General features: G+C 40.2%; 1 protein-coding gene across 3 annotated transcripts in view; it reads right to left on the reverse strand.

Moving 5' to 3' along the window:
• Positions 1-11,469, reverse strand: part of CAV1 (caveolin 1) — a 42,939-nt gene extending 31,470 nt beyond the window's left edge. Inside the window, exons 1-2 of one of the 3 annotated variants that reach the window (XM_044677357.1) lie at positions 11,385-11,469; positions 9,517-9,681 (exon numbers count right to left, since the gene is read on the reverse strand). In XM_044677357.1, the coding sequence (XP_044533292.1) occupies positions 9,517-9,681; positions 11,385-11,414 (195 nt within the window). In that variant the 5' untranslated portion in view covers positions 11,415-11,469. Of the gene's footprint in view, positions 1-9,516; positions 9,682-9,934; positions 9,958-10,847; positions 10,914-11,384 lie in introns of those variants that run through there. The other 2 variants (XM_044677359.1, XM_044677358.1) reach the window with 2 other exon arrangements.
• Positions 11,470-11,697: the final 228 nt, after the last annotated feature.

The raw sequence follows: 11,697 nt of genomic DNA on the forward strand, positions 1-11,697 counted from the left end.
GAGACCAGAACACAAGAGAGTTAAGAACCCTTGGATTAGGCTAATGGCCTCTGAGTGAGCCCCAACTATGAAAAAGAAACTGCATTAGGTACTGGAGATGATAGGACAGTGGCTCTCCTCAAGGAGTTTAAGATTTAATTGTGAAGTCAAGAAATAAAAGTTTAAACGATTTTCAAGTATTAATTGCAGAACAGTTTTGTCTATTTTATGAGCACCTAACTACAAATGAAAAGGTAAGCAGTAATAAAAAAACAGCATATAATGAGCCTTCTGGTCCTCCTTGATCTCTACTCAAACAGAAGTAGAAAACTACCCCCCCACCCGCCCCAGAAGAACGCACATGCCTTCTTACTTTGACAACAACAAAAGCCAACATCATCTCTCAAAGCAACAAAAAAAGACCATCTTTTTTTTTTTTTTTTGTATAGGAATAGCATCCTTAAAAATAACTGGAGACTAAGAATCAGACATCCTATATTAGGATACTCTTCTCACACTCTTAGGGCACATCCATCCTTTGGTATTTTCTCATGAAGGGCTCCATATTTGCAAAAAGAAAATAGTTGAACCAAATGGAAAAGAATACTTATCGATAGGGGTGCATTTTATATTGAATGGATTAGAGTAGAGAAGGGGTATAAAAAGCAGGTAGTCTGAAAGTCTATTTGTTACCCTTCAGCAGCTGGAATTTCCATAGCTGCTGGGAAACACTGCAGCTGTTCATATTCCAAATTCCCTCTTTCAAAATGCTAATCCCCACCCCCACCCCCAGGCTTTCCAGGACTATGTATTTAAGGGAATAAACTTGTAAGCCTAGAATGACACTTGTTTTATCATATGTTAAAAATGTCATCCTTTAGCTAAGAATTCACTGCCATGGAATTGGCAGCCATGGCTATCCTATTCATTCATTCATTAAGAATTTATTAAGCACCTATTATAGAGTACTTAATCTAAAACAAGTCCTGTATTCCAGGAATTTGTATCTATGATAGAGAGCAGTTGCTAGTCCTGGCAAACGTAGCAATTGGATGATTCTGAAAATTCACAGAATCCAGGAAAATAAAAAAAAAAAAAGCAGTGTGATATGATGCAAAGAGATACAGGTGATGTAGCTAGCTTAAAAAACAACAGTCAAGAAATATTCCATGAAAGAATAACCACGTCAAAAGTAAGAAAAACCACGGCCTGAAGCAAAAACAGGATGGTAATAATTAAGGAGGGAATGATTAATTAGATATTTTCAAAATTCAGTAAGACAATTCCGGATTGAGTGATTTTAAGTTTTAATGAAGTATAAAAGATGAAGCTTTTCTACAGCCAGAACTAGTTTGATCAGTCATGTTAATTTAGGACTAATTCCATATTAATTACTTAATTATTTCAGACTATGTAAGTGAATTAGAAGCAAAGAGTGGTTTTTAAAAACAGTCATGCTGTAGAGTATTTTAAGATTTGCAAAGTGCTTTACTAATATTATCACATTTTAATAATCAGCCAGATCATATATTAATTGCCTTAGGCTGAAAGCATATTAGATGCTGTTAACAATCAGTGAAGAATCTATGTTTCTAAGACTCAGCTAGAAGGAATCTTTATTTTTATTTTTTTTAAACCCTTACCTTCTGACTTAGAATCAGTACTAGGTATTGGTTCCAAGGCAGAAGAGTGGTAAGGGCTAGTCAGTGGGGGTTAAGTGACTTGTCAGGATCACACATCTAGGAAGTGGCTGAGGCCAGATTTGAACCCAAGAATTCCCATCTCTAGGGCTGGCTCTTAATTCACTGACCCACCTCTCTAGTTGCCCTCAAGAAGGAATCTTTAGAGATCATCTAATTCAACCTCCTCTTTGTATAGTCGAGAAAACAGAAGCATTGTAAGTGAAGAAATTTCAAGATCACAAAACTAACTAGGAGCTAAGCAGGGACTCAAACCTAAGTTTTCAGTCAATTAAGTCCAGGACTATTTCATTACACCATGACACCTCTGCTAAGTATCTTTGGGTAGTGGCTAGAGGATAATTTTATGCCAATACCAAACTCAAGCTTATTTTGAAGCCTAGGCACTTTTGTTCTTTTCATGCACAGTTCCATGTTCGACTGAGTCATTCATGATCACTTATAATTATCCTTAAAAATCAAAACTCAAGTCTAAGAACAGAAGAAAACATGGACACAGTAGTTGGTGCTAATCCTTGATGATGACTACTTTTTGGTTTTAAGAAAGTCACTTAACTTTTCCCCTTGATTTCCACATACACAAAATGAGCTTAATGTTGTGTAAGTATTAATTAGCTGGCACCATGAATGCTTTTAAGATGAAAGAAGCCAAATAAATATTACCCCACTGAGCTGCAAGCAAGATATTTGGAACTCACTATTTGATAGAAACTACCGGGAAAACTGGAAAATAGTATGGCAGAAACTAGGCATAGATCAACATCTCGTGCTATACCCCAAGGTAAAGTCAAAATGGGTAAATGTCTTAGAAATAAAGAGCAATTTCATAATGAATTTCACAAACAGATTTCATAATGATTTAATAAACAAACTGGGGAAGCACAGAATAGTTTACCTGTCAGACCTTTGGAGAAGGGAAGATTTTATGACCAAACAAGACTTAGAGAACATTATGAGATCTAACATAGATAACTTTGGCCACATTAAATTAAAAAGGGTTTTCATAAGCAAAGCTATAATCAAAATAATGAGGTATACTCATGTTTATTTTCTTTTGGCCAGCGAAAGCAGATTAATGTTTGTGTACATAATACGAGTTACCTTTATGTTACTAAACAAGAAAATAATAGGTAACTAATTTTTAAAATTCACATATGGATGGGTAATCTTACAGTCTTTTATTTCTTCTCTCTCTCATCCACACACCCAATCCATCACTAAATCTTATTGCTCCTTCCAAATATATCTCGAATCTGTCCCTCCCTGCCATTCATTAGCTCCATGGCCTTAGGGAAGTCACAAAACCTCTCTGGGTCTCAAGTTTCATCACTTGCAAAAATGAGTGGTTTGGACTAGATCCCAAATATCTAACTTTAGACTCCTGGAACAAATATTTGAGCTTTTTAGTGAAAAGAATGTATTTTCTCTTTATCTAACATAGATTAAGTAGTAGACCTAATCACCCTGCTAGTGGAATGATTAGTGGGGCCTAATTACCAACCTGCTACTATTATTATTATATAATCAATTGCTACCAGGTTTCATGCCAAAAGAAACTTGGATCAATTAATAATTGTAATGCAAGCTATTATAATAAATCATATGATTAAATTCATTCCACCCACATAATTCAGATCATGTAGATGGCTGATCATGTGGCCTACTAAAGAAAAACTGAAATGCCTCCATACCCGATGACTTTTGTCCTTACTAATTTAAAATTTTAGGGTTCTCAGATTCCATTCTCATGGCAATTATTCTAATTTAGAGTACCACCACTTCATTCCTTAAGATTACTACTAGTCTTCTAGCTCATCTATCTGATTTAGGTCTGAATCACCTCCAATCCATTTTTGGACTGTTAGCAAATTAATCTTCTGAAAACACCACCTTCATTATGTCCCTTATATACTAAAAACATTCCAGGACTAACCACTACCTATAGGAAAAATACAAACTTCTCAACCTGGCATTTGAAGATCTCTGAAATTTGGCTAGAACAATAGAAACTATCCCATATGAGGATCGCTTTCAGGAACTATGGACAGTTAGTCTGGAGAAGATTAGACTCAGGGAGGGTGTAATAATTCTCTTCAAACCTAGGAAGGGCTGTTCTTTAGAAGAGAGCATAGATTTGTGGCACTTGGTTCCAGATGAAGAACTAGAAGCAATGACTGGATATTGCAGAGAAACAAATATAACAAGAATATCAAAGGTTTCTAATAATTAGCACCTTCCTAAAATATACTAGATTTTCCCCAGATAATGTGGTGATAAATGTTTAACAAGCAATTATCCAGCAAAAAAAGGTATGTATGATATACTTTTAAGTTTAATCTGCATTATTAAGATGTTCTTTATACTTTTCTTAAGTCTACATAATCATCAAAAGAACATAGTCCTGATTGTTGCATTCACCAGTTTCCAAGGTGTGAAATGATCAAATAGAAATTTTTAATGAGAGTTTCTTGGGAGCTGGGTAGAGCTGGCCAGAGTTGACCTAGCACATCCTTGGTTCCACCTCATGAGAAATCTTCAAGGAAAGGCTAAATAACTATTTATTAGGGATATTGTATTTGGGATTCCCATTTCAGTACAAGTTGGGTTAGATGAACTCTGAGCCTGAGCATGGTGGCATGCACTCCTATAATTTCAGCTATTGAGGAAACTGAGATTCTTGGAGTACACATGGCACACTTTACAGTGTAATCTGCATGATTAATAATTAATAATAATCTAGAAATCAATAAAATAATAAAGTCCTTTTTTGTAGGATATACCCAACATGTAAATGTTCACATTGAAAGTGTAACAATCAGATCTCATGAGCTAGTATATGTTGGCTCTTGCAAATCATGGCTATAAAGGATACAGCTGTTTAAATAAGTCGACTCTTAAGTCATTTGGTAAATTGGCTACTGACATCTGAGGAATAATCAAACTAAGTAATTCAGCTGTGTTCCTGGTAAAGTTATTAATTCTTCTGTAGCTTAATTATAATAAATCACCTGGTAAGGACAGAAAGCCATCCTTGATAAGCACTGCGTGTTTATGAGTTAATTATTTTAGACATTATGCATCTGAATAAATTTCTCTTCCATTAGCATCATCATACCCTACCAAAATAACCCAAACCGTGAAATAGACACATATTCAAAGGAATGCACTGAAACAAAATTTAATAGGTGAATCAATCCTGGTATACGCTTATCTATGTTTAAGGTTTGAAGATGAGTGCTTCCTCCACACTAGCGAATCCAGAAAGCAAATTTGAAACATACTTTACCACATATGCAACTCACTCAAGTCAAGATGGAAAAACTCTGAGCCCAGAGGACCTCTTCTTGATCTTCAATAATGGGTTGGACCTCTAACATCTCTGTGGCACAGCTGGGGAATGATCTCATTTTTCATTTGCTGGCATGAATATGGACTTGCTTTTCTGCCCACTGAAGGCTGAATGTACTACACAACGCTACCATGAGTTAGCTATAGTAAGTGGTTCAGTTCACAGGCATTCCAGGACATATAGTCCAAGGTCATTCCTTGTGCTAAGTTGGAGGTAGGTAAAGATTAAGTGGTTTCTGTGTCAACAACTGCAATTTCTTTCTTTTAGAGTTGGTGGGTTTCTTGTCTAGATACTTCAAAAATGGGTCCATTTTCATCAAAGCAAAACCCTTGATGCTGGTAAGCCTTTTCTTTAGTTTACAGTATTTGAATCAACAGAAAACAGCTACTAAGTTATTAAAAGTTTAATAAAGTTGAGAAACGTGTGCCTTGGCATTTGAGTGCAATCAGCATACTCACCTTTGGTCAATTTTTCTACCTACTTGTGAAGTTCAATATTCACATAAAAGTGAACATACACATCCTTCTTTCTTTGCAAGTTGTCTTTCACATTAAATTGAGCTTCTTGAGACAGCTGTTTTCTGTCTATATCCTCAGCGCTTAAAGCTTAACAACTTAATGCTCAGCACCTGGCACAGATCAGGGACTTGATACTGACTCTATCTAAAGTCTATTGTACTTGATTACAGGGTCAACTGGTTCTTAAATTCTTGGCAAAAGTGTATAAATTGGTGTCTTAAAAGAATATTTGAGTGATGGTGAACCTTTTAGAGACCGAGCGCCCAAATAGCAACCCTCACACCACATGTGAGCCCCCTCCCTTACCCTTGACAGGGGAGGGAGGAAGTGTTCCCATTGGGCTGCTGGGTGGAGGGGTGGGAGATGGGAGAAATGTCCTCAAGTGCACATGGGAAGGGGAAGGGAGCAGCCCCCCACGGCCATGCTCCAGCACATGTGCCATAGGTTTGCCAACACAGAAATATTCAAATAAGACAGGCCAAATACAGTGGACAGAGTGCTAGATTTGAAGGCAGGAAGACCTGGGGTTCAAATCCTATCTCTAACACTTATTAGCTGTGGGTTCCTGAGTATGTTGAATAATCACTATGTACCTAGAGTAACTCCCTAGAGATTACTACAGAATCTCAGATAAGTGTTGGTGCTTAGATAAATCAAGAAGAGTAAGACTCCCTACAGCCATGGAATTACAGATCCATTCCATTTTCTCATCCTGATCAAATATCTATAGTCAGTTTCAGTGATCAAGTGGGAGAAGGTACCTGCTACCCAGAACTTCACAAATCCTTTCCATATTTGAATACATCTCAAATATTTTAACCAGTTGTGAAAGCTAAAAAAGCATCAGCTGCCAAAATTTCACATTGATTTACATTCCTTTAATTAGTAGAAACATGACATAATAGTTTGATTTTCCTTTACTTTTTGGATAAACTCATCTGAACTTTCATGATTATACTATTTGATGGGCAAATACATTTGTTCAGTTACTGAAGGAATCAAAGAACCCAATTTTTATGTGTTTATGCTCAAACATCCAGGTGATTGGGTCCTTGGACTCCAAAATGAGAAAAGGATTAGAAAACTAATTTCTTTTTTAAAAATTGGTGACTAGCGGGTTTGTGCTTTCGAGACAGCTTAGCTTTGGTTTTTGAAAGAACACTCAGTACAAATTCAGTAACTGTGTAACTTTTCACATTTTATCTTCTGGATATAGACTTGCTTCTCACTTCCTGGTTAAGTCATTTACCTCTCACAGCAGATTTATTTGACCTGTTTCCATTTGTTTCCATTATTTGTTCTGTTTCCATTCCATTTTTTCCCATATTTAATATGATGTTTAATAGCATAATGAAAACATGAACTTTAGGTTTTCTAAGATTAGGAAGTATCTATCCTGATGTAAGAGACCCTCATGTTCTAGCATTAAGGTAACAGGAAAGAGATTGTTCTAGCCTTCCTAATCAAGTTTAAATTGGTGGCCTCATGCAAAAAAAAATTTTAGAGTCACTTTTTTTTTCAAACCCTTGTACTTCGGTGTATTGTCTCATAGGTGGAAGATTGGTAAGGGTGGGCAATGGGGGTCAAGTGACTTGCCCAGGGTCACACAGCTGGGAAGTGGCTGAGGCTGGGTTTGAACCGAGGACCTCCTGTCTCTAGGCTTGACTCTCACTCCACTGAGCTACCCAGCTGCCCCCTAGAGTCACTTTTTTGATTTTCAAACTCTATCACTGGAGGTTTTCATGGCTATAATGACTACTTGTCAGAGATGCGGAAGAAGGAAATCATACTATAGGTAACTAAGTGACCTTAAAGGTCTCTTCCACCTCTGACAATCTTGAAAATAAATGGGGAGGTGGGAAATAGGTCCTCTCCTATCTTAGAACTATAAACCAGTAGTTGCTCAGGAAGTATTTAAATTCCTAGATGCACACACTTAAGTTTCTATTTACCTTCCTTGAAGTCATGGGTAAGAAAATTAGGGGATTTGACAAATGAGTAGGATAGTGGATTATTTGTTTACTTTACTGTGCTCAGTTAAACCAGCAAATGGGTGAGACTTAGAATCATGAGGCTGGCAAGACCACACATTAACACTTCCTTTTAATTTATTTGGTCTGAGGATTCCTAATACTTGCCCTTTGGAGTTCTGTTTTGTAAACTTCAATTTCCTCTAAGACTGTTATGCTTTTTTTCCATCTATGTTAAGTCTCTTTTCCCAGTGGGATCCTTCTTTCTCTATTTAGTCATGCTGTGTGTGGAGACCCAAATTCCATACAGCCTGGGAGCTCTGACTCATCCTCAGAAAGTTTGGTTGCTCCAGGGATTCCTATTAACAGTGCAAATGAACAGAAAAAATAACCAATGAACTATCTCCTTCCTGAATTTTACAGTGTTCTGCCTAGCAACTAACTTTCTTATCAAAAGCCAAATAAGGGAGGAAAGCACTTTATCCTCCTCTTTAAATAATTTGAGATAAATGGATTTGTCTTCTCTTCTACTTATTCAGAATTTAGCAGTTTTAAGTTCCAGCTCATTGTGACTTGCTTTTTTGGGGGGTTATTCTACACTCTGCCCTACCAGGAAAATCTTTAAAAGCTCTCAATTACTATTTCCCCCTTGCCTGCCCTTCAAGGCAGTTAAGTCCAATATGCTCATTTTCCTCCCATGTCCAGAATAAAATGTCCCCCCTTTAAAATATATTATGCATAAACACGAAGAGTTACTGAAATCTTACCCTACTGCCAAAAATGCTTGTGTAAAAAGTCCTGGATGGCATGAAATGGCTTTATTTTGACCAAATTTGCAGTCACAGGATTTTGAAGTGGCTTTAGATTCTAATACCTTGAGCCAAGAGGTCTCTTTGGCCTACTTGGTCCCAGAAAAGGAGGCCTTTGCCAAAGATGGGTTAATATACATGATTTCTCAATCCAGCTGGGTTCCAGCAATCCATTCATGTGGCCACATCTACTGAAAATGATTAAAGTTTGCAACAACAGTAATAAAAAATGCTGACAATCGAGTCAGATAAAAGTTGTGACAGCTCACTGATTTTAAAGCAATATTCTAAATGTACAAAAAGACTTATTTAGGTCCATGTGATCCTGGAACAGATTGACCTAAGAAATCACAAATGAAAGTACGAAATGCTGCAAACTAGAAACAAGGTTCCCCAGTAGAATTGACTAAGACTCATCTTGAGTTCAAATTTGGTCTCTGACACTTAGTTGCTGTGTGACCCTAGACAAGTCACTTAACCATTTTTTCCCTTGGTACTGAAAACTACTGGACATTTTCTGCACACTTATGTTTCTTGGACACAGGAACCTCATTCTATTTAACTAAAAACTCATTCGGAGTCTGACATTTCACTTGAATACTCTCTCTTCTAAGTCCAAAGCACTTTCGTGGGCTGTCATATTTTCAGAAGAAATCTTTTCAGATATATTTATTTTAATTCAGGATCCTGTCAATTTCGTGTTTGTATTCACATAGGAATACTTTACAAAGGTCCTCTAAGACTACCCCATGTTCTAGATAGTATCATTCAGCAGAGAGCTCTTAAAGGCATCCAAGGGAGAGTGAGTGCAAAAGCCTTGCCTTGCTGGAAGCAGTTTGCCTATCTGCTTTTCCGTAGTCAGGGAGCGCAATCATTTGCTTGGAAACAAATAAACTTAAATAGGAATAACAGAGTAGGCTGAAATTACCTGGCAAAGAAGCTTCATTTCTCCAACCGAGGGAAAAAAATTCAATTTTTGCCTTTCTCTAGAGATTTCAGCAGGTTATTCCTTTCAGCCCCTCACCTGAGTGAGCAAGTGGGAATATGATACCTGGGCTAGTGCGCTCATCTGTCAGTGCGATGTTGAGAGGGTCCTGCCAGAGCACCTCAAAGAGTGAAGTCCCCTCTTCCACTCTTGTCGCAAAGAGTTTATCCTTGTCTTCCCCCCCTCTAGCCCAGCCCGTTCCTTACCTTGACCATATCGTCATTGAGATGCTTGGGGTCTCTGTTGACCAGGTCGATCTCCTTGGTGTGTGCATCGTACATCTGCTTCTCGTTCATTTCGTCGGCCATGGTCTTGTTGTTGGGCTTGTAGATATTTCCCTGTTCTCGGATGGGCGCCGAGTAGAGAAGCCCCTAGGGAGGGGGTGATGGTAGGGACGGGGAGGGGGGTGGCAAAGAAATAAAAAAGCAGAACAAGACAAGAGGACAAAAGTCAACTTGAGTTTGGGAAAGATCTCGGATTTAAGGGAGAATTATTATTATTATTATTTGAAAGGCGGCTGCAGCAGTTGCAGCAAGGGCTGCGACTTGCTCAGAGCAAAGTAAACTTCACGGGGAGACTGGCTTTTTAAAAGGATAGAAAAGACGACACCACACCCCTCGGTACCAGGCAGAGAAGACTGACTCCCACTCCCGCCGCCAGGGGTCATCTGCAAACACAGCCCAGGCGCCCAGCTCCCTAATCTCTCCACTTCTCCCCCCTATCCTTCACTCCCCCCTTCCACCTCCCCCGCCTTTCCTGAGTTTAGCCACCTAGGTCCGGAGCCTTGGTCCCAGCCCCACTTTAGGACTCCTTACCTTCTTTACCTTCTTCTATCAGCTCTCCCTTCTCCCCAGTCTATCACACTGGTAGCTTCCTAACCTAAACCTTTCTCTGAGAGAGTAGAGAGTTATTCTTCTTCTCTCCAAACCTCAGCTCCCCATCAAACAGTGCACCTGCAGCCCCCTTCCCTGAGAACCACAATGCCCTCTTCACACCTCTCTGATGTATTCCTCAAGCTAAGAGGTATCCGTCCCTGCCTTCTCCCTTAGACACTGGTGAGAAGCTCTCTCCCTCCTCTCCCAGCATTCACGGAATCTCAAGATCGAACCCCATCTCAAACTCCCCCTCCCCACATCTCACCTGTCTTCCCTAAATTCCAATAGCCTCTCTGTCATTTAGCAACAGCGCCCCCCTTCACCCCTCCACTTTTGCTTGCTTTTTTTTATAGGTGCTGCAGCCACTGTCTTTGGGGAAAATTTGTCCTCCGTAAATACAGGTGGGGGCTTTGGCGTGGCTGGCTGAGGGTGTGTGGAGGGAATCTCCCCTTTGGAAACGCCATTCCTAAGGAGTTATTGAGAAGGATCTAGGACTTGGGGAAGAGCAAACATAGCGTGCGTCTACGCCCTAGTTAAGTCTTTCCAGACGCCCAGGCTTAAGTATGTGCCTGCCCAGGGCTGTGGGATAAAGGAGTTACAGCCACCGCTGCCCGTCCCTGCCCACCACGTTCTCAGCATCTCTAGCCTCTCAAGCCTCCTACCTCAGAGCTGACAGCCGGACAGCTGCTTCGCTGTTTGCAGAGTAAAGGAGTGGGGCGTGAGAGAAAAACAAAAACAAAACCCAACAAAACCAAAAACGTCCAAGGAGGATCTGTCTCTGTCCCCGCAGAGACTCAGAGCAGGGGAACCCCCAAGGCCGGCCTATGTCCTCCCCCCACCCCACCTAACTTCGTTCAGTGGCCTTAATGATCATTTACGCAAGAAAGCATCCCTCTCCCGGCAAAGGACAACAAGCATACCAATCATCCGATCTCTGTTACCCTCTCCCTGCCCCCGATCCTCCTCCCCAGAGCTCCCCGGGTGCCGGCTCCTTAGCAAAGGCTAAGTGAGAAGAGTGGTCAGAGGTCAAGTGCGAAATGGGGAAAAGAAAAGAGATTGGAGTGCTCCTGGGAGCTGGTGGAGATTGCCCAAACAGGCACTCCGAGATAGGGCGGGAGGGAGGGAGATAGGGCAGGAGAGCACCTCGTGCCCAGGGGTTGGGGTTTTATGGAACGCCCCGAAGGTGAAGCAAATCCTACCTCTGAGTCTATGTATTTGCCACCAGACATTCTGCTTTGGGCTTGACGGAGGTTCTGGTGGAGGTTTCCCCGGGTTATAATTTTAAAGGAGCTGAGGAAGGAAGATCCTGTATTGTGGGAAGGGAAAAAAAAAAAAGGAAAGAAAAAAATCCCGGTGGGGCTGGGGGGTGGGGTAGGCTAGGGAGGGGAGGTAGCTAGCTGTGAGTGAGAGAGAGAGCTGGCTGCAGGCCACGGGTTTGTTCTGCTCGCTTTTGGCCAGGATGACAGCAGCGCTGGGTCTAGGCACATCCCCAAAGACTCTGGGAGCAACGGG

Source organism: Gracilinanus agilis, chromosome 5 (genome assembly GCF_016433145.1).
Source record: "Gracilinanus agilis isolate LMUSP501 chromosome 5, AgileGrace, whole genome shotgun sequence".
In the NCBI taxonomy this organism is placed as follows: Eukaryota; Metazoa; Chordata; class Mammalia; order Didelphimorphia; family Didelphidae; genus Gracilinanus; species Gracilinanus agilis.